Source organism: Engystomops pustulosus, chromosome 2, assembly GCF_040894005.1.
Source record: "Engystomops pustulosus chromosome 2, aEngPut4.maternal, whole genome shotgun sequence".
NCBI lineage: Eukaryota > Metazoa > Chordata > Amphibia > Anura > Leptodactylidae > Engystomops > Engystomops pustulosus.
This window is the reverse complement of record NC_092412.1, coordinates 184,243,330-184,266,188: the sequence shown is the minus strand read 5'-3', so window position 1 is coordinate 184,266,188 and position 22,859 is coordinate 184,243,330. Positions and strand designations below refer to the sequence as shown.

At 39.1% G+C, this 22,859-nt stretch overlaps 1 protein-coding gene across 15 annotated transcripts in view; it reads left to right on the top strand.

Annotated features, from left to right (window-relative positions):
• NFASC (neurofascin) overlaps positions 1–22,428 on the top strand; it is a 124,370-nt gene extending 101,942 nt beyond the window's left edge. For 10 of the 15 annotated variants that reach the window (XM_072137547.1, XM_072137544.1, XM_072137543.1 and 7 more), the window contains 3 exons: positions 10,543–10,674; positions 11,669–11,738; positions 20,162–22,428. In XM_072137547.1, coding sequence (XP_071993648.1) covers positions 10,543–10,674; positions 11,669–11,738; positions 20,162–20,393 — 434 coding nt within the window. In that variant the 3' untranslated portion in view covers positions 20,394–22,428. Of the gene's footprint in view, positions 1–5,111; positions 5,220–7,555; positions 7,712–10,542; positions 10,675–11,668; positions 11,739–20,161 lie in introns of all 15 variants that reach the window. The other 5 variants (XM_072137535.1, XM_072137536.1, XM_072137533.1 and 2 more) reach the window with 2 other exon arrangements.
• Positions 22,429–22,859: the final 431 nt, after the last annotated feature.

The following is a 22,859-nucleotide window of genomic DNA, read 5'->3' as shown; positions in this document are numbered from 1 at the left end:
TATCCTTAGATACAGTATTCTGTGAACAGCCAGCTTCTTTAGCCATGCAGCCTTTTTTTCATAAATTTTTTGCTCCCCAACTTCAAATATCTATACATTTTTTGCATTTTTCCATGTACAGAGTTGAATGCGGGCATATTTCTGAGTAACAAATTGTACTTCTAAGGCCGATTCCACAATTGCGAGTGTGATGCGATGAACTCACATCACACTCGCAATGCATGCTGGCCAGATCGCACGGCCCGAACGCTGCACACCAGGACTGAACTCAGCATGTCAGTTCACTCCTGGTGTGCAGTGTTCGGGCTGTGCGATCCGGCCAGAATGCAAAATAATAAGCCCTCACATGACCAAAAAAAAAAATGTATAGCTTGTACAATGTGACAATACAAATCTGCTGTGAATAACACAGCTTCTATTCTATTCCCGGCCGTGCGCCCATACAGCAGTTTACCACCACATGTGGGGTATCAGTACACTCGAGAGAAATTGGGCATCAAGCGTTGCAGAGCTTTTCATCATTTAATTTATTTTGAAATTGTCAGTTTTGGCCTAAATGAATGTATTTTCCCCAAAAAATCTAAAGTTTCTAAATCGCAGGTCCATATTGTTTTAACCCATGCGAAACGCTTAAAGGGTTAATAGACTTAGAAGTTGTTTTACATACGTTGAGAGGTGAACTTTTTATAATTATAATTTATGGGGTTTTACTATTATTTAGGCCTTTCAAAGTCACTTGAAAGCTGAGTTGTCCCTCAAAATGTGAGTTTGACGCCAGAAGACTACTTCCTATGGCAGTGGTGGCGAACCTATGGCACTGGTGCCAGAGGCGGCACTCCAAGCTCTTTCTATGGGCAGCCGGGTCATTGCCCCAGCACTCCAGACAGGACTCAAAGAATTTTCCTACAGTTGCAAACAACTTAAAAGATGCTGCTTTCAGTGATATTTTAAAGTGATACTAACTTGGCTACTTGGGACTAAGAAGAGGGAGAATGTGTAGGCAGGGCCAAATTATCTTTGGAGGACACTGGAGAGAAGCTACAATGATGCAAATGTTCCCTCTTCCTTTCTATAGTGTTGGTGTCCTCAGGAGGCCAGTATGATTGAAAGTTGTTGAAGAACAGGGAGCAATAAGTTACTGCATTAATTTTTGGTTGGCACCTCACGATAAATGAGGGGGGATTTGGGGTTGCAGTTTGGGCACTCAGTCGCTAAAAGGTTCGCCATCACTGTCCTATGGGGTATGCTCAAGGAAAAAAAGCCTTTCATTCTAAAGATATGAAGCAAAACATCCTTGGGGAAATTATTGCTATTCATATGTTTGGCAATATATTTAGAAACGTGGAGCATCACATCTACATGTGTCTGACAGAAAACACTAGTAATAAAGTCGATTACACATACGTTAGGGAAACTTTGGTTCAAATTGCTTCACTTTAACTGAATACTTCATGCCTCTTTTGAGTGACTCTCCTGAAGAAGGAGCTTGCTATAAGAGACAGGTACACAGCAAGAAATTGAACTTAATCCTGAGGTCTTATTAATAGCTGTTGTGGTCAGCTTTATGGTTCTAACCTCTATTTCATACATCAAATAAGTTATTAGAACGCAGATTTCTACAGATGTAGTCCTTACCAAATGAGGAGATATCTCAGAGGGGGGTGGTTTCACAGCACTAGTTATAAAATATAACTTTAAAAAAAAAATTAAACAAAAATGACATCAGGCAAAGTTCTCTCTTACATTTGTGTAAGTGAGCAATCAGAGGAGTTTCCCATAGATAAGTCATTGCCAATTAGTGTAGGCAAGGGATGATATCTTGTTCCCCATCCCTTACATTTAAACAAGTGACCTTCTGCAGCCACAACGAATTTCCAGCAGGATGAAGCCCATTTGCATCTAAAGTGCGCTGATGGTTAGCACTAGTGTCACTCCATAATAAAAAGCCACCATGATAAGATGTGTAGCTATATATATATATATATATATATATATATATATATATATATATATATACACATACACAGTATATATGTTATAATCAGTACAACATCTTGACACGTTTCTTCACCTAATTAAAAGTAAGGCAAGTCCTAAGCAGACACTATTAGTACATAGAGCATTAACTAACTAGCTGTAAATAGGGACCATGGACCGATAGTGTGTCTGGTCACAAACGTAGCTGTCTGACTGCCTAGCACACTGGGAGCCTGAGGTGGGTGCCGGCATGTGACGTCAGGACACACGCAAACACCCACCATATGTGTCTTGGCGTGATAGGCAGTCAGTCAGCTACTTTTGCAAACAGACACACCATTGGTAAAACTGCTCTTTGTAAAACAAGTAAAACTGTTCTTGTTGCCCATGGCAACCAATCAGAGCTCAGCTTAAATTTTATGTACAGTTATGGGGAAAAATATATATATATTTGCCAGCCAGGGGCCCCAAACTTACTAGTGGTGGCCCTGATAATCAATACAGCTCCATCTTGCAGTGGTAGCTATCAGTACACTTTAGATGCATTTTGGCTGCTTCCTAGTGGCTGTACTTTGTCGCTGTGGGATGTCACTTGTTTGGATGAAGGGAACAGGTATATCATCCCTTGCCCACACTCATTGGAAACAACTTATCTGTGCGAGAGTCCTCTGATTGGGCACAAATATAAGAGCAGACTAACCCATAAAGTTGCACAATAAACTTTTGCATTTGTCATAATTTTTGTGTAATTTTTAAAGAACAATAAATTAAAAGTTACATTTCCAATCTAGTCCTGTGAAACCACCTTCCTCTGGGATATCAAATAAGTGATAGTGGTTATTCATATTTACTATATATTGGTGGCATATTTCTGCTTTAACGGTAATGTCCCACTATACAAATTAAGTTTTGCTCTTCCAATCTTTTCCTGTTCCATGTCTTGGATGCAGTAATTGATCTATACTACAGCGGTGGGCAAAATTAAGGAACTGACTTGAAGGGTTCATGTTTTGCAAATTTTCATGCAAAATTAGTAAACTTTATGTTTTACTTAATTCAAATGTATTTGATGTATTAAATGTTTTTAATGTATTAAATTTAATACAATTAAACGAATATATAAAGCACAAAAATCTCACGGCCCAACAAACAAAGATTGTGTGAAGTGTATTGAATCACAAACTTTACCAGCCAAAATCTGTTCTTCTTCAGGGGTATAATCGAACAGTGCTGCAATATATTGGGGGTCATTTACTAAGGGCCCGAATCGCGTTACCTGATTATTCCTGATTTGCGCCAATTTTCCCTGAATTGCCCCGGATTGTGGCGCATCGGTGCCGGCATGCACGCGACGGAAATCGGGGGCGTGGCCATAAGAAAACTTGGCGGATTCGGAAAAACCGCCGCATTTAAAAAAAAAGGGTCAAGCGCTTACCTGCACCCAGCGTAGGACAGTGAACTTCAGTGAACTCCGACGGAATTCAGCGCAGCAGTGACACATAGTGGACATCGGGCGCACTACCTTAGTGAATCGCCGGAAGACCCGAATCCTCCACATAGAACGCGCCGCTGGATCGGGACAGGACCGGGTAAGTAAATCTGCCCCATTGTATCAAAGTTATTGGAGTAACTGAAAGGAAGTCATAGATTGAGTAAATAGTTGAGTGAATGCATTAGCGGACCTGCACTATTGTAGATTATGAATGCATTTTTGTAATAAAATACCAAATGATGTAATAAAATTCCAAGTCATAGATAGTTTCTTTACACAGAAAATGACATGTGGAACAAGATTGTCAATTTTGACTTAGAGATTTGTAATTCAGATTTCTTTTAAAATGTACCTCACCTTCCAACAAATCAGTAGTCCAATTGTACTGTTTCTGGGCATTTGCAACCTAAACAGCATAAAAATCTGTGACATAAACCACATATATCAAATACTTAATAGTTGTGGATTGTTGTGCAGAGTAATCATTACTATGTCCAGGTACCCTTAACCTTTTTTGTAAAAAAGCAGTGGCTTGAGAGACAACTTCAATCACAAACCAATAAGTTATATACCGTAGTTCATGGTATTTGAAGCCTTAAAGAAAATCTACCACTTAAAAAAACTAAAACACACATACTTACCTACACTCCGCTTTATCTTAATCTCGGTGTTGTTCTTCGGTAAGCTTGACACGTTGGGATAACTTAGAAAAGAAGCATAATTAGGAGGCCGAGAGCAGGGACAAGATGTCCAGCGATCTTGGCTGCTAATTATGCACGACCCCTTAGTGATGTCATCTTCCTCTTCCAACATGGGAGAGGGAGACCTCTATCACATAGGAGGCATGAATTACATCACCTCCGTCTCCCAGCATAGGAGGTGCGGGGGCGTGCATAACTAGCAGCCGTGCTGATAATTATAAGTTTCTTTTGTGGGTGATCCCGGCGTGTCAAAGCGCCAAGATCAAGGGGAAGAGGAGTGTAGGTGGGTTTCTTTTAGCTTTTTTAATGGTAGATTTCCTTTCGTTTAGTTTTCACATAATTTCCACAGCTCCACCTTGGGGGGAGGGGAACTGTTCCTGGGTTCATGTAGCAGGGAGCCGAGTAACATCTCCCAGAGAACTTGAAATATATTTAATTCAGATGACAGAAGAATAAAGAGACTATCTCAAGAAAGTGGAAATTTTATCTGAGATTGTTAGAGATGAACTGGATGCAGACAGTGTCTGTATCAATTCAAAAACAACAAGTAAAAGATCAGATGTTGAATGAAAGCTGACCATGAATATTAGATGTTTGGCAAGCAAATCCACCTCCCAGAAACTGGTGTCAGGAGCTATAAGGATTTAAATTCCCAGGTCTTTTTATTCTTGAGTAGATAATGTTCTGCCAGAAGTGACTTTAAACATATTTCTTCCCTCTCATATTTCTACAAGCATGCAGAGCTGCAAAACATGAGAATTTCAAGGATCCTTAACAATTTGGCCACCGCTGATCATTATAAAGAGTTAAAGAGATGATTTAAGCTTGTCCCAAAGTCAGCTGTTTTATTGTATTCATAAAAAATGTCACATTAATTTGAGAATGTTTTTTCTTATAGTATGCTGCTTTATCTAACTTGTTGTAAATCACCTCCCCAACAGCACCTGAACACTGGGACATCAAAATTTCTCCCAACAGTCACTGGGCAAACATCACCTGGGTATATAATGTACAGATGGGCTCTGAGGTTATGGTTGAGTATATTGACAGTAAGCATCATATTGCATGTGGGGTGTGTGTAGCTGGAATGGATCAACAAGCCACCACCGACAACCGACCTCGGCTGCACTCTGCCCAAGCATAATATAGGATGGCACTTCAGGAGGTGGTTGTCACATAAATGGAAATAATGCAGACTTACATTGGTGCATTTCTGAACATAAATTATTATTTGCCCCATTTTAGAATGTATTATACCACCTCTCCTGGATTGTCAGCATTTCATTTATTTAGTTTTTAAAATAAAAAGGTCAAAAACATGCTACCATTTCTTTACATAGGCATTTATGGGAAACCTTTTTTAAAGTAACAGTGATAATCTGTGATAAAATGTGAACATTGTTATTGGATTTCCTCTGTCAAAAGAGGTATTGTACAAATATAAAAAACAAAAAGTCTTAAAGTTTTAAGACTTAAAAGTTTTAAAGTCCCATAAATGAATATGTACACAGTTTTGTAAAACATTACATGAGCATATATATATATATATATATATATATATATATATATATATATATATATATATGTATAAGGCGGCAACGTGCATACATTCTTGGAATCACCCTCGGTTGTTTCTTTTCTGAATGAAAGATCTTGTCACCTCATATATGAAACATATGATCAGCATGCCTTGCTATGCATATACATCATCTGCTTGTACGGCAGTCATGTTTGATAAGGTCGGCTTTACATACTGCAGCGCTGGTAATACACATACAAACAGAAAGCATGTTGCATTGTGTGCTACTTAAGTGAGACGATTCCGGCTTATTAAACCTATGGTTCTTAGGGAAACTCTGCCACAGGTTTGGTTATACAAAGAACAATTCTCATTCACCACTATCAGAGTGTTTGTGGAGACAGCATAGAATGTCCATGTTTAGTTGTTTGTTTACCACCACCTCAGCGTGAAGGAGACAGGGCTGTTGTATTTCGACGGGAATAACCCTTCAATCAGTTTCCAGTTGGTCTGTTACATAGTGATCTGTATAATGATGTTCTAAAACCTCTGTAGATTGCACTTGTTGTTATAAGTTTTAACTAGGGATTATTTTGTTGAATATGTATTGTTAAATGCATTTACATCAAGTGTTGGCTTCATCAAGCGATTGAGGGAAATGACTATAATGAAACGTTTTGAAGGTATTTTGGCTGGAGACTGCGTTGACTTAAAGAGTGGAGAGTGAAGTTATTCACTAACTTGTTTTCCTTTCCTCTTTGCTCCAAATAATGTATCCAAGGTATAACAAAGCATTCCCTTTATACTGCCTTGCAATGATGCTCTAACTCCCAGTCACTTAGTCTTCCCATCTCAAGAGCATCATTGCATCTGGATTCAAGCTACTGTACTAAAAACATCTCCTCAGTCACAGCTCAGTGTACTGTGTTGCCAAATGGCACATCTCTGCATGTGCCTTCCTGGCAGCTACTGAGCCTGAGAGGGATGGATGTCCTTAGTACAGAAGTATGGATCATAACACTAGTCATATAATGCTGGGAAACTATATGAACTGATGTCAGTAGCTGCTGGACTGAAACTTTCAGTTGTACTGTTTTGGAAACTAAATACACCATATTTGGCTGATGTCTTCAGTACAGCAGCACAAATCCAGCCTTGGTCACATGAGAAAATGACAATATATGTCCAGAGGGTAAACCATGCGAGCTGGAGCTTCCTAGTCCCTTGTACCAGATGAATTATGTTATGAGTAGAGCAAACAGGAAGGAAGAAACAAGTTCCGAAATAACATAACTCAGCATTGAATACACTGCTAAATTTTGCATTCACATAAATATGGGAACACAGCTTTAATCTGTCCTGAGATGATACTACACTTTCTATGCCAACTTCTCAATGGATGAGACTGAATGAACTGTTGTTATAAAAATGTGAAATGTTTGTAAGTTAACAATTTTGTGACTATTTGAAGCTAGAATTCTGGAGTGAAGGTGTTATTTATTCCCCAACCCTTTATATCCATTTACTCCAGTTTTGTAATATCTTGTATGGTAGTAACATTGGAGGTTTAAACTACTAAAGTAGGAATTATGGAGGTGAATGTTCAATATTTGGACCTGGTTGCGTTGTACATGGATAGAAGAAGGAATTTGGCAGCTTTGGCCTTGTTAAATTCATAGTTGTGGTGTTTTTGTACCAATATTTTTTTGCTGTGGATGAGATTAATGATGGACTCTGTTCAGGATAAGGTCTTTTGTTAGGGTCACCATGTATGTGAACGCTATTTTTAATTCATTTGCATGCGCTTGCTCTGGCCTACCATTTCCTGTCAAGAGGCAATATTCATCCTCAGCTCTTTCCTATCAGGTAATAACATGAGCAGAATTCTTCCTGTTAGGGGTCATGCCCCTACATCAATTCAGCTGTCTGATCTGGTCCCTGGGATGACCTACAGAGTACGGGTTTATTCCCAGGAGCACCATTCGGTCACAAGCCCATTTGTGACTTTTGAGACCAACTCAGGTGAGGGATTTATCCTTTCTGTGATAGCATGGACATATTGTCTTTCATCCTTATAGTAACAGCAAGTTTGTGTGAAAGATGCCTCTAGCAGCAAGTAAGAGAGTGGTTTGTTCTTTTGCATAAAGGGAGACCTAAATGGTGCCTTTGCAGCCAACTGAATGTTTAGTTTTATCCATTGATTGTTGTTTTTCACTATTTAGTTCTTGACAGTTTTTTTTTTCTTTTTTTTTAGCAATAATAATATCCATTTTTCTGAAATGTTTAATTCTAATTTGCATAAACCTAGTATTGTTTCTGCTGAGCAATTCAGTGATCATTTTGTTGTCTTAATAAGCGCTGATGTTCATCTTCTTTATGGAAATGGCAACAATCAAAGTTAATGAAAGATTAAATGTGAATTGTGCTCATATGCCTGTAATTATAAGCAATGGCCATACACAGAGGGGCAGATTTATCAAGCTGTCTGAAAGTCAGAATATTCTTAGTTGCCCATGGCAACCAATTACCAACCAATCATTTTACCAGTGCTTATAAATATTTTAAAGGGCAGCTGTGATTGGTTGCCATGGGCAACTAGGAATATTCTGACTTTCAGACAACTTGATTAATCTGCCCCTGAGTTTTTATATAAGATAACCAGACAATTCAGTGTATTCCCATGAGAATATTTAAAAAGTAAAGAAAATAAATGTTTTGTTTTTTTAATTATATTTTAATTAGACTTTGCAAAAGGACAAATAAGTGGATTTTTATAAGTAGACAAAGATCTCTCTCCTAAAACAACCCTTCAGTCTAAAGTAAAAATTCAGCTTCAGGTATAGTTCATATACTTGGTACAATCTTATTTGAAATCTGCAGCCATCGTTCTCCACTATGGAGCACTGTTTGTCACAAAATGCCTACCACTTGCACTGTGTGCTATTAAAGACCTTGTTTCCCCTAACATATTTTGTCGAAAATTGACCATGACAGGTCCTTAAAAGCGAACACAAATTGACCAAATCCTACGCACATACTGCACATACTAAAGAAAGCAGCTCCCTAACCCTCCTCCACGTATTGCATCAATAAAATCAACTTAGAAGTGAGATGTTGTGAAGAAGAACTCAGCACTGAAGTGAAGCTCTCCCCGCCTCAGAATGCCCCCTGTTCTGTAACTGACAGCCCTGCATCCAGAGACATCTCTAACTGTCTCTTATGAAGTCTAGTACCTTATGTCAATTTCACTGGAGGGGGTGTTCTGAAGCAGGATGAGCGTGCTAAACTCCGCCTACATCTTACTTCAAAGTTGTCTGCACCACACTGGGCCATGAAAGAGACATGATCCTAAATTAGCTCTATTGCTAGATAACATACAGGTAAGTGACTTATTAGATCAATTTCTTTTAACGGAAAACAATTAAAAGATTTTTCCAGTACTGTGATAAATTCTAAATCTTTATTTTAATCCATTAAAATTAATTTGTTTCATGGTAGTAAAAAGCTTGGCTTACATGTTTTGGGCAAAAACAATCATTCTTTAAATTTTGAATGTTATTACGTTACAGGAAAATCTTTTCATTATTTTCCTCTCTCTAAGGAGAACAATTTGTACTGACAGGTTCCCTTTAAACCAGCATCTAGCACCTACACCCATTCTCAGTAATTTTTTCTTGTTAATTTTAACAATCTATATTCCAATAAGACTCTCAACTGCCAAGTCAGCAGTCATAGGCTGAAGCAGATAACCCTTGCCTATATCACAGAAGAGGGCAGGGGTCTAGAACTTACTATACTGCTACAAGCAAGCGTTCAAAACAATATACAAATCTATTACCCCAAACATATAGTATATCAGCGGTTGGTAATAATTAAAATTCAAAGTTTATTATAGAAAACTCTAGCAAAAAATAGCAACACCCCTATACACCACTACACAGAGTGAAACACACCACTATTGTAAAACCACATCTGGTTTAAGTACAAAAATAACGTAAAGCATCAGTACTTATTGGTAACTAAAATATAGGGTAAGAAAAATTGGTGGAAGGTGTACCCACATCATGAACAAAAGTAGCCCGTCAGGCTGATAAGTGATGTTTTAGAGTTTTCTATAATAAACTTTGTATTTGTAGCTTATATAAAAATATAACTGCACAATTTGAGAGATTGCTATGTAAGAAATCTTTAGTCTTTGAATCTTCTAGCAATTTTATGTAAGATTTCTTCTGTATATGGTCAATCTCCCACTGATTTCTATAAGTAGCATGAAGTAACTTGATGTTAAAAATTCATTATAAAAATGAGAAATGTTCTACTTATTCCTTTGTTTCTCCATGTGTTTAGAGGATTATTTGTGGTGCTGTAAAGTTTGTGCAGAGGTCCCTTCCATTCTCATTGTGGTATGTTGTAATGGTGTATGTGTACACGCAACATGTGTAGATGTTTCTATGTATTATTGTTCCACCATTGGTGAAGACCTTTTGTCTTTTGATTTCCACTTTCTCTTGAATATTTAATTAGAGGACTTCCCATCTCTGGTCCTCAACAGCCCCCCCAAAATGCCCAATGTCTCTTCACATGAGCTCCAGAGAATCTGCCTGATTGACTCTTATGTAGCCAACTTCTCTGCTGTAAAAAGATCCTTAAAATGACTGTCTGGGTTGCTTAAAAGACAAGGTCAGGGATCAGAATTCCACAGATTACAGATTTTCATCATTTTCAGTGCAACTTCTTATAATCTTATAATGTGTTTTATCTCTATGTGTTGATTCTGTGTTATACATGTCATCAGTATATTCCTATTATATTCCTAAATGTATTATAATCTGCCTTTTGTATGTTTCTGACAGCATATACAAAGAATCAGGTGGACATTGCTACACAGGGCTGGTTCATTGGGCTTATGTGTGCGGTTGCTCTTCTGGTGCTCATCTTATTAATAGTTTGCTTCATTAAGAGGAGTCGAGGAGGGAAGTACCCAGGTAAGGGGCAAATACCCAAATCTAAGCTTGTATAAAATTATGCATATACCAAAAACATTGTGTACTGTTGACATTGTTGACTAATTTGCCATGGACTAGTGACATCTAACCACAGAAGTTTTGACAAAAAGGAGGTGTCCATTTAATAAAAAAGCTGCTTTGTGATGAAAAAAATATAAAGTAAACATACCTCAGTTTCAGTTTTTCCATTCATTTCTCTGATATTTCTCTGATATTAATTGATATTGTAGCTCTTGTCTGTTATGGGTGCAGACAGCATTCTCTCTCTTGTACCTGGTAAGCCTATGCGTTACACAGACGTACCTTGTATTCAATGGACACTGCACACTGCCCCTTTTAATGAAATGTCCACAGCAGAGCCCCCCCTTTAATGAAATGTCCACAGTAGAGCCCCCCTTTAATGAAATGTCCACAGCAGAGCCCCCCTTTAATGAAATGTCCACAGCAGAGCCCCCCTTTAATGAAATGTCCACAGCAGAGCCCCCCTTTAATGAAATTGCCACAGCAAACTCCCCTTTAATGACATGGCCACAGTAGAGCCCCTATAAATGAAAAGCCTACGACAGGGCCCCCCATAAAAGTAATGTCCACTGCAGGGCCTCCAGAAATGAAATGTCCACTGCAGGGCCCCTCCCTTTACAAAAATGTCCCCTTGAAGAGCCCCCTTAAAAAAAAACACTATACTCACCTCCGTCTTCTCCACGCAGCTCTGTCATTGCCTTTTCCATCCCGCGCTCAACATTATGACATCACGCGGCCGCGATCCGCCGTGTCATAGTGATGCGCCCGGGCCGGAGGTGGAAAAGACAGAGTCACGGGAGAGAAGAAGCCAAAAGGTGAGTATATGGTCCAGTTATACCGCCTATATGAAGATCCGCCATTGCTGGTGGAGCAGAGTTGTTGACGCAAAAATTTGCAAGATCTGTTTGATAAATGGCAGAAACATAATTATCTTTTTGTTTGTACCATTCAGTTAGGGAAAAGAAAGAAGTGGCTCTTGGTCCTGATGATCAAAAAGATGAAGATGGTTCATTTGATTACAGGTAAAAAAATAAATATAAAGGGTGATACATGAAGACATTGATACACACTTACAAATTCTATTACAAATTTGCAACATACATAGACATAGAAACGTACATGTACAGATACACATTCACTGTACATTGATACATACAATGACCATTGTTTTATACCTATATCACTTGCTCCTGATTGATGACATGAACAAAATGTGAAATAAATAATATGCCACCATTCCTTAGTATCTCAATGTCACACTTATTCAGTGCCCAACACAACGGTCCACAGCATGACACACAGGACAGTCCTTCTCCACTGTCCCAGACCGGCCTGTGCATGTAACGGCTGTGCCCTTGTCTCCCACTCGCTACGCAGGAAGGAGCACAGGTGAGGGACGTCACTGCCTCCGTGTCACCCTCTGTGCTTTGTGTGTGACAGACACTTCCCCCAAGTCCTAAAAAAATCCTGACATTATCAAATAAATGTATGAACATGCTGTAAAGATAGTTGGGGCACAGTAGTGCCTCTCCATCCAAATTCTGTGCTAACAGCAAAAAAGCTGGATATACACTATACATCTAACACCTAAACTGTGTGTACTGTAACTTCATCTCACAAGACATACATTTTTCATAAGCCAGAGTGGTGCAACCCTGCATTAGATTTTCTGAGTGGTTAGTGTCAGCATATATGTCCATGTGACATGGTGTCTCTAACTGGTATTACAGTGTCTGCTTTTCTCTCCCTCCTCCACATGTCTCTTTCTATTCTATCACTATCTCTTATAAAACATGTACATGTGTCCATTTGTTCCATGAAGGTTTTTCGGAAGGTAGGATAAATCCTTTTTGCCTTTTAGGCCTTAAGCTACTGCCATTAGCCTAATATAATATCTGCATTAATCCCCATAACAACTTCAATTGATCACTGCATAATGCAGCAATGCACATTACTCTTTATAACATATAATTGACTAATGTAACTGGTAAAATACAGCTAATGTAGATTGTAGATACAGAAATCCTAATGTATCCTCCTTTTTATAGAAATAACCAAAAACCCACACACATTTTCCACCAGCTGCATAATGTACTGGTTGTAACTAAGAAACGATGTAGATAAACCCGAGTCCAGACTATTGAGGATGCAAGCAGCAGCCCCTAAACTGTGATATAATCCATGGGTTGTGTACAAATTGGTTTACAGTATTTTATGTTCTCCATTTGGTCTAAATCAATTCTAAATCTAGTAGGTATTTATTTTCATTTGTTTGTCTTTTAAAACCTTTATATTTTCACATACTTTGTTTTATTGAGAGAAGTGAATAGAGTCTATAACCCTTACCATTGTACCACTGATGGCTTATACATTCTCATATAGTCTGAATTCCTATCAGCTTAATAATAATTTTTAAGAAATGTTAATGAATTCTTAGGAAAATAGAGGCTGAACTATCAAAAACCAAAGAAATAATATTCAACAGTAATATTAAAAAATAATCATCATTTTGAAAAAGTGCTCTTTAAAGAAATTCTACCATTGCCATAGGGCTGTATTCACCATTAACACTACAGGTTAGCTCCCAGCAGGGTGAATACAGACCTATGTTTATTATGCAATGTAGTGCTGTACTTTTGTTAAAAAAATTACTTTAATACTGGTGATGTCCCCACAAAATATTAAAGTTAGTTTTTAATGAAAGTACAGACCACAATACATAATAAACAGGTAAATACCTATTGCAATAGTAGATTTCATTTAAGTGTTTTTTTCTTATGTTAAACATGTACCTACTACAGCAAATGGAAGAATATATGTGTATTTGTACCATATACAGGCAGTCCCCGGGTTACGTACAAGATAGGGTCCGGAGATTTGTTCTTAAGTTGAATTTGTATGTAAGTCGAAACTGTATATTTTATAATTGTAGATCCAGACAAAACAAATTGTAGCCCCAGTGATAATTGGAGTTTAAACATTTTTTGCTGTAATGGGACCAAGGATTATCAATAAAGCTTCATTCCAGACACCTTACAGCTGATCATTGCTATCTGGGACTATGGTAAAGCATTCAGAAAGCTTCACCAGAGGTCAGAGGGGTCTGTCTGTAACTATGGGTTGTCTGTAAGTCGGGTGTCCTTAAGTAGGGGATCGCCTGCACATGCATACACTGTAGTTTAACACTAAAGAACAAGTTCCTTTCTGTCTTCTGACCCTGCATACTGCGTCAGACACCATGACCTCAGCTGCTTGCCGGCATCATAGTCTGTGCGCTGCCATTGGCACATACTATGATGTCAACAAGCGGCTGGTGCGCAGGGATCTGAAGCATCAGAAGAGGACCTGCGGGGGGCGTTGGAAAGATGAGTACAGAGTCTTTTTTTAATAGGCTAGGCATACTCAGGGAAGGGGGATAATGTCTATATACTAGGGGGCAGGGGCTGGCTATATACTAGGGGGCAGGAGCTGGCTATATATTAGGGGGCAGGGACTGGTTATATACTAGGGGGAAGGGGCTGGCTGTATTAAAGGGGGTGCTGGCTATATACTAGGTCGCTGCTGGCTATATACTAGGGGGCAGGCGCTGGCTATATACTAGGAGGCAGGCACTGTCTATATACTAGGGGGATTCTGGCTATATTTGGGGGCTGCTGGCTTTATACTGGGGGACATGGGCTGCTGGCTAAATAATAGGGGGCATGGGCTGCTCGCAATATACTGAGGGGCAGAGGCTGGCTATATACTGAGGGGCAGGGGCTGGCTAGCTATATTCTGGAGACTGTCTGGCTATATACTGGGTGGAGACTATGACCAATGCAATTCCCACCCTAGGCTTATACTCAAGTCAATAGGTTTTCGCAGTTTTTTGTGTTATAATTAGATACCCCAACTTATACTCGGGTCAGCTTATACTCAATTATATGCAGTGATTACGATTGATCAACATTTGATGGATTTGATGGGGTACACCATGCCTTTAGAACTGTGTTTTACCAAATGACCAAAGTATCTCCAACTAAAACCTTTATTTTGCAAAAAAGAATTTGATGATCATAATTGGAAAACAGCAATAACTACAGCAAAGAGAAAGATTAGAACTAAAGTTCCTGAAGATTACAACAGTCACCAATCTTTAGCACATCAGAAACTACAGGACATCACTAGTCTTTCACACTGCTCTGGTGAGATTTTGGTCCACACTTCTTCCAGTTTCTTCCACAATTCTATGACTGTTGTGGGTTTTTTGGCCATAACTTGGTCAGCAAGGATTTTCCAGAGGTTTTCTTTTGGGTTAAATCGGAATGCTGGGCTGCCATTTAATTGTTTGTTAATTGATGGCTGATTGAGTGAAGAACGTGTTGTTGAGGAAGGTTCTGATGCACACTTTGGGGGCTCTTCCCCTGTGTGAACTTTCAACTGCATCAGTGTCTACTCCGATGCAAGTGAAAGCAGTGACACTACAGAGCGTAATATACTTCCTACACTGCCACTCTACAAGGCAGCGCACATAACAGAAGTGTCCCAGCGCGTGCAGCGCGATAATGTCATTGTGCTGCCGGCGCAGGTATGCAGAGTGTGCTGGCCGCATGCGGAGGATACTGGTAAAAGTGTTTTTTGTTTTTTGTTTTTTTTTTTAATGAGATGAGTATGCTTTTTTTGGAAAGGTTTATTCTGAGTTCATGTCAGTGAGAAAAACATGCATGTATGTAATTTAATATAGTGTAAACAAAAGTGTCAAACAGTCTCCAATGATACAAACTGGGGGTGGGATGAAGGGGCAACTTTGAAATATTAAATGGAAACCCCCATTTTTATTGCAGATTCCAATTCCCCAGGAAAAATTACATTAATTCAATCTATGATTCAAGTAATTTTCATTGACAGATGACATCTCTCAATGTCATTTCATTGACATCTGGTGCTGTAATCACTAAAATCAAAATAGGTTAAAAAAAAGTAAAAAATTGGGGATATCTCAAGTTGACGCTGTATTTTGTTGATTAACTTCTCCCCTCTTTGCCTACAGAGTTTTCAAATATTGAATCCTCTAAATTAAGTGCTTGAATAGCTTTTAGAAAAATGCGTCTATTTTAGATAATCCAAGTATCCCCTTTAACTATGTTTTTGCACACATTTTGATTTTTGGTGATTACAGCGCCATCTGTCACCAAAAGTGACATCTGTCACCTTGTGGGTGTGGGAAGGAGGCAGAGTTTGATATCATTGAATAGATTTTTAAAAAATATTTGAAACATATATTTTTCGTTTTTTTGATCCAAAATGTATTTTGCAAGATATTCCACCGTCCCAACCTTTTTGTTACACCCTGTTTCTATATAAACACTGGAGTTCAAAATTAAAGAACACACAATTTCCTAAATGTCAAGGTCATTGTGTAGTCCTATGTGAATACATCCTAACAAGTGTCATGGTTTGGGGAATGTTTCCTGGAGCAGGAGTTGGTCCTCTCATGGCAAAGTTAATGTGTGTATCAGAACCTTCTTCAATAACACGTGGTTCCTTCCATGTGTTCTTCACTTAATCAGCCAGCATTTTCATGCAGGACAAGTCCCCTGTCAGACATCAAAAAAGGTAGAGAAGTTCCTTGAAACAGAAAACATTGAAACAATTAATTAGAAATTTCCTGGTGACAAATTTATCGACAAGAAACCCAAAACAGTCACAGAACAGTGGAAGAGACTGGAAGAAGAGAGGACCAAAATCCTACCAGAGCTGTGTGAAAGACTAGTGGTGTCCTTTGGCCACAGATGTGCTGAAGTCATTCAAAGCAAAGGCCTGTGCACTCCCTACTGAACCCTTCCAGAACCCCTTCCACTATCCCTCCTTTTCCTATAAAAGATCACTTCCAAAGCCATGGGAAAATGAGATGAGAAGAGCTAAGGAGAGCCTTTGATGAATGATTCTGTAAGACAGGGAAGGGGAAGTGTCACTTAAGATGCCCATATCTTGGACTCTACAGTACTTCAGGGCTGGATTATAGGGGCCCCAACCACTTTGCCCTTAAAGGGGCCCCCACCAAATATTAGCAATTCAGGCAGTCGCCCACAGTGTATTTCAGTCCGGGCTCTCCCGGGCCGTGTCTTGCAGATGTTTCCCCAACTTCAGTCTATGGCAGAGTGAGGAAACTACAAGTTACCTGCTTTGCCATAGATGATTGTCGAATGTATACAAAGTTAGCCCCCCCTGCTGCTGGTGGCACGGCGTGTGATGTTACAGTGCCTCAACCACCTGCGACATCCCTTCCCTGACACCTCGAGGGAAGGGAAGGAGGGCGGCGCACATTGGGGGAATGATGTAAGGTGAGTACAATTGTATTATTTTACCTAGGACTTTATTTTTTTTTTTATAATAGGTGTCTGTATATAGTTAGTTATTATAGGGGGGTTGTATATAGTTAGTTATAGGGGACTGTATATAGTTATTATATGGGACTGTATATAGTTATTAAAAGGGGCTGTATATAGTTATTATATGGGGACAGTATATAGTTATAGGGAGGCTGTATATAGGTGTTATAGGGGGTGTTTATAGTTATTATAGTTGTATACAGTGATTGCTGGGGGGCTGTATATATATTTATGCCATAGAAAGGTAATACATGTACAGGCAGTCCCCGGGTTATGTACAAGATTCTTTATATTTTATCATTGTAACCCCAGCCAAATTTTTTTTGGTTTCTGTGACAATTGGATTTTAAAAATGTTGGATTGTCATAAGAACCATAAGAATAACAATAAAGCTGAATTACAGACACCTTTGATAACTGTTAAAGCTGGTTATTGCAGCATAAAGCTGAAGTACAGTAAGTTACAAACATCCAGAGGTCTGTTTGTAACTAGGGGTCGTCTGTAGGTCGGGTGTTCTTAAGTAGGGGACAGCCTGTATTGCAACTGCATTAAGTTTTCTACAGCTCAAACTCTAGCCAGGTGTGGCGCTGTTTTTAGAAGAAAGTAGCCATGCCAACTGTCAGACATAACTTTTAAAGGGAAGCAAATTTTTTTTTTTTAGAGGGGAATGTGCGAAGCAAACTAGCTCTATTTAGTGATTAATGACTTTGAGTTTTGTTGTATTCATTTATTTATAGCATTATGGGTTTTTGTATCAGACCCCTTTAACTGTCTGTAGCTCCCAGAAGCACGAGCCCAATTTAGTTTGAAAGTTAAGATTCTTTAATATAATAACAAAGCTATGGTTTGTTAGGTACTATAGAGCCCCTGATGGGGTCATCTGATGTGACAGTTCTCCAGTGACTCATTTTTGTGAAATAGTGACAGGATCCCTTTAAGTGCCAGCTGTGTGTAAGTTTTTATTTGTTGAAATGATCTTGCTATAAAGGTTCCTCCAGTTTTACTTTATTTTGCAACAATAAATTAAAACTTTACCTTTACAAGCCTTTTAGACCTGGCTGTAAATAAACATTTTCCAAGCATGAAGTCACATCCAAGTCACATCAATAAAATGGGATACACACTTTGTGCCATTAGTAGTGGCTTGGGGGATTTTAAAAATAAAAAAGAACTTATGCCCACCTCTCTCCCTGACTATGTAGCATTAGCACGGCTTTAGAGGTGCATCACAGCCAGGCACCAACTACAAACAGAAGCTGTAGATGCATATAAACAGAAGCTGGCAGTGACTAGTGGCGCTGTGGGAGGATGACAGCGGGGAGAAAGGAGAGTATAGAGGTGTTTTTTGTTTTTTTTTTTAACCCCCCCCCCCCAATCCATATATAACATATTCATGAAAAATATATATTTAATTTAGTTTTGGATACATTTTCAATTTGGGGCATTTAAAGATGACCTAACGTATTGATCAGATCGATTTGGGACGCTAAGCCAACTACAGGTCCATGCAAACTTGCACCACTGCCAATAGGTGGGACTAACCTGCAGCTGTAACATACAGAATACTGAGTGTGCCTCTTAATTATTCATTATAAATGCTCCTGAAATCCTGGATATGACTGAAGAGACATTTTCAAACAGAGCGACTTGGGGCATTTAAAGAGGACCTGACATATCGATCAGATCGATTTGGGACGCTAAACCAACTACAGGTCCGCATAGACTTGCAATAAAAAAAATCCCTACAGATGGGTCCAGTGAGATGCATCGGACCCGTCTCTGGTGCTCCCTACACTTGCACAGTGATCAATGAAGCCGAAGTAGTACAGTCTACCTCTACAGCTTCACTGCAAAGCCTTGGAGAACCCCGGAGCTAGGCAAGTATATCATTTATTTTTTTTCTGGGCATGGAGGAAAAAGCTAATGGGTTAATTGGGACATTAAACCAACAGTCCATAAGGCGTCCTACAAAGTATAATTGTACTGCCAAGGATATTTTCCTTTATTTTTTATCCTTCCCCACCAGGAAGATGTTTTGGTAGTTGCATTGTGTCTCCTCTGTGTTAGGTTGATTTACAGGTTTATTAATACTACATTCGTTACTACATTGCTTCTATAAGAAAGTATCACCTTAACTTAGCATGCAATGGATGCTATTAGTTTCGGAATATTGTATAAAACTCAGTATGAAGTCGTGGGAATCAATAATATGTCCATAATGTGCTCTTGTTCCTAATGTTTAAAGAGAATTCCAGAATTAGCCTGTAAATTTCTTTGACACAAAGATATTTTTCCAATGTATTATTTGGAGCTTGAAAAACAAAAGGTCATTTAGACTGTAGAATCATTATGCAATCAATAGGAAAACAATGGCATACACTGTAAATAACACATAGTACATTAGGTAAAAACATCAGTAGCATTAACATTTACTGTGAAACATCTCATGTTGGCACTCAACATGTCCCTTTATACTGAAAAAGCTGTTCTCTTATACCAGGCATGCCAGGTGTCAGTGAATGTCCAGCTCTACGGTTCCTAATTATTGTACCTGCAAACCCCAGCACTGCCTAATAGCAGAAAATAAAGAGCATAACTCAGCAGATTATGTTCTTTCCTATACAATTTGCATTGTCAGCACTGTAGGCCATCTGCAATTAATGCCAAGCACATTGCACTTTCTTCCTGGTTCCTATAACACTAAGAGTCTCAGCAGAAGATTTTACTCTTCATCTCCTTGTACAGATCAGATCACAGATTGAAAAGCAACCACCAGCATGGAGCTTTTCATAGTATTATGAAGAGATGAGAAGCTTGCAGGTCCTCCCCTGTATATTCTGTCCTTGGATCTCCTGTTACAAAGTACCAATGTTCTGACTCCAAAGAAAAGATTATTCTTCTGTAACCCAATATATTGTACAGCCTTTTATTATAACTCTTTTTCTCAATAACACTTAAACATTCTCTAACAAAATAAGCGACCTTAGCTTACATCTCCCATTATCACTGAAGATAACATTCTACAGCTATAAGATTATCCACTGTAAATAAACTTATTTCTTGTTCTTTTCTAGTGATGAAGACAACAAACCACTTCAGGGAAGCCAGACATCAATAGATGGAACCATAAAACAACAGGAGAGCGATGACAGTCTTGTAGATTATGGTGAAGGAGGAGAAGGACAATTCAATGAAGATGGCTCCTTTATAGGGCAGTATACAGTTAAAAAGGACAAGGATGAGACAGAGGGCAATGAAAGCTCAGAAGCCACATCACCGGTCAATGCTATATACTCCCTGGCATAGGACAATTTCCACCTCCCGTCCAGTCTCAACTTCTACCACCTCCATGTCTTTGCCTCTTTGAACTCTCCTGGGAACACCAGATACCCTTTCCACCCAGTTAGATTACATGTTAGGAAACATGCTGTGTGCAGATTCCTTCCTCATCAGCGGGTTGAGACAACAGCCTAGAGACTTGGAATCATGGACAGCTATCCTCTTCTTCAGCTGCTACAGTCTCCATCCAAGCCACACTCACAGTATTACCTGCTGGGACATCTCCTTTAGCCTTGCAATCTATTGACTATATTTCCATTCAGTTCCACAGGAAGATAGTGACCTTATAATCACTGCTGTCTGATACAGAATTCTTTGTACTGAAAGATCAAAGTGACTTCTGATTGGGATGAAAGGAACTTTTTTTTTTACTTTGCAGTGTGGGATAGTAATGGGATGGGTGATCTAAAACACCTCTTTAACTAATCCCTATCTAGCAAAGAGGTTATGTTAACTATTAATTTCCCCCCTACCTCTTATTTTTAATGTGAACTTAACTGTGCTCCAGGGTCTTCTGTGATATATACCATATAGGGCAATAAGGCACTCTGGATTTGTGTTGCTTCAGTATCATTCCCTCTGTACAGTGCTGAATCCACTGCAAGAACTGCTTGTGGGAGCCCGGCACTGCCTCTGGACCTGCCCCAAAGCATGAAGCTGCTGTCTATTCATTGTAGCCGCTATCTTTACATATCTCATCTCGGATTTTTGAAGGGCCAACTCATGACATTCATTAATTTGCTGCCAGACAAAATGAGTGGAGGTGCACAGTTAACCCTACAAGAGGATGTTACGCAACACAGGAAATGGTTCTAAGGATACAAATGTCCCCATTGTCTACATTTATCCTTATTCTATGTGCCACTAACAATCTATGCAGAAAATATGTCCATCCATGTCCTTTGTTTTTTCAGATCACCCGATTTTCACCCATTTTTATTTTGGGAAAAAGTTGTTGGCGCTAGAATGGGTGGGAAGGAGCCATTCCTGATAATGGGTGTCTGCCCCTTGCAGCACCCAGGATATGTGTAAATGATTGTGAATATGATGAATGTTTGTGACATTGGAGGTGGCCCTGCTTCTGATTGTGACAGCAAGTACCCAAGTGAATGTGTGTGATTTTGGAACTGCTGCTGTGCATGTGTACATATATGAACGTGTGTTTTCCAGGAGAGTATGACTCTTGCCGTGCGTCTGTTGTATGTACGTCATTGTCATTGCAGATATGTAAGTAAAATAGGACTTACAGATGTGCTATCCCTGCTGAACCTGAGCTAAAATGCCTTTGGTGTGCAAGGAGGAGGCTGGATCTTCTACTGCTGTACCTGTAACCACATATCAGGTTTGGCAGAGTGTGTACATATGACGGGGAGCTGGCACTGCCTTAGAGTATCTAAAGCTGTATCCTGAAGCTTTGCCAAATCTGGCCTTAACAATCACCAGAGAGAAATGATATCCACACACTTAAATGCCCCAAGGTCTCGATTTCTATAACACACACTCTGCCTTGTCTCTCCTTTTGCACTAAAGATTCCTTCATATCTTTTGTTTGAGTTTGACTTGTAAATAGTGACTTATATCCATATTAAATATCACTAATATATTTATATCCTCTTCACCATACATTAACCGCAAGCATAATACTGGACTCTACTGGATTGGGTAGCCCATATTGGTCTGTGGTACTGAAAGGGTTAATGGTGTTACAAGAGAAACCCCATGGTGCATCATACGGAGACTCATCTTTTTCCTTTGCCAGTTATGTTTTATGAGAGAAAAAAAACACTTTCCTCAGAGCGTTAACTCTGAAGAGTCCGGCCCCTCATAATGAATGAGATATCAGCGTTTCACAAAATAAACCCTATTTAAATTTTTTTTTTGTTTGGAGCGAGCAGAGAACTGCATGAGCGTCACTAATAAGTTTATATCTGTTTGTTGTCTGTTCTTCGTTTTGTCTTTTTTAATCACTGTAAAACAATGAAAATAAATTCTTTTTTCTTTTTTTATTGCTTCTTTTTTCCCCCTTTAATGGTAATGAGTAATGATGTGATCTGTTATGTTACTATGTCTATGACCTTAGAGGGGGAGGCACATGGTGGGCAACATCTACATCTAAAGCCACGCACATCTGCAGCAGCTAACATTTGCGCATCTGTGTGGTCATTGGCCGCTGTGGGTGGGCAGGTGTTTATGTACAGGCGTTTTTACAGGATCACAGCCATCGTTATTCGTGTTGGCTCTTGCACTTTAGCAGGATTTATGTGCATTTGGCTCTGCTCCTATAACGTCTACATCCCCTGGACAGTTATGATGGTTTTTCTAGTAGAAAGAAGCTATACTATTCTAATCTTAGAGAAATTATGTATTCATTGGCGTAACTGGAAGCTGATGGGCCCTGCTGTGAGTCTGTGCCAGGCCCCCAACTATAATGTA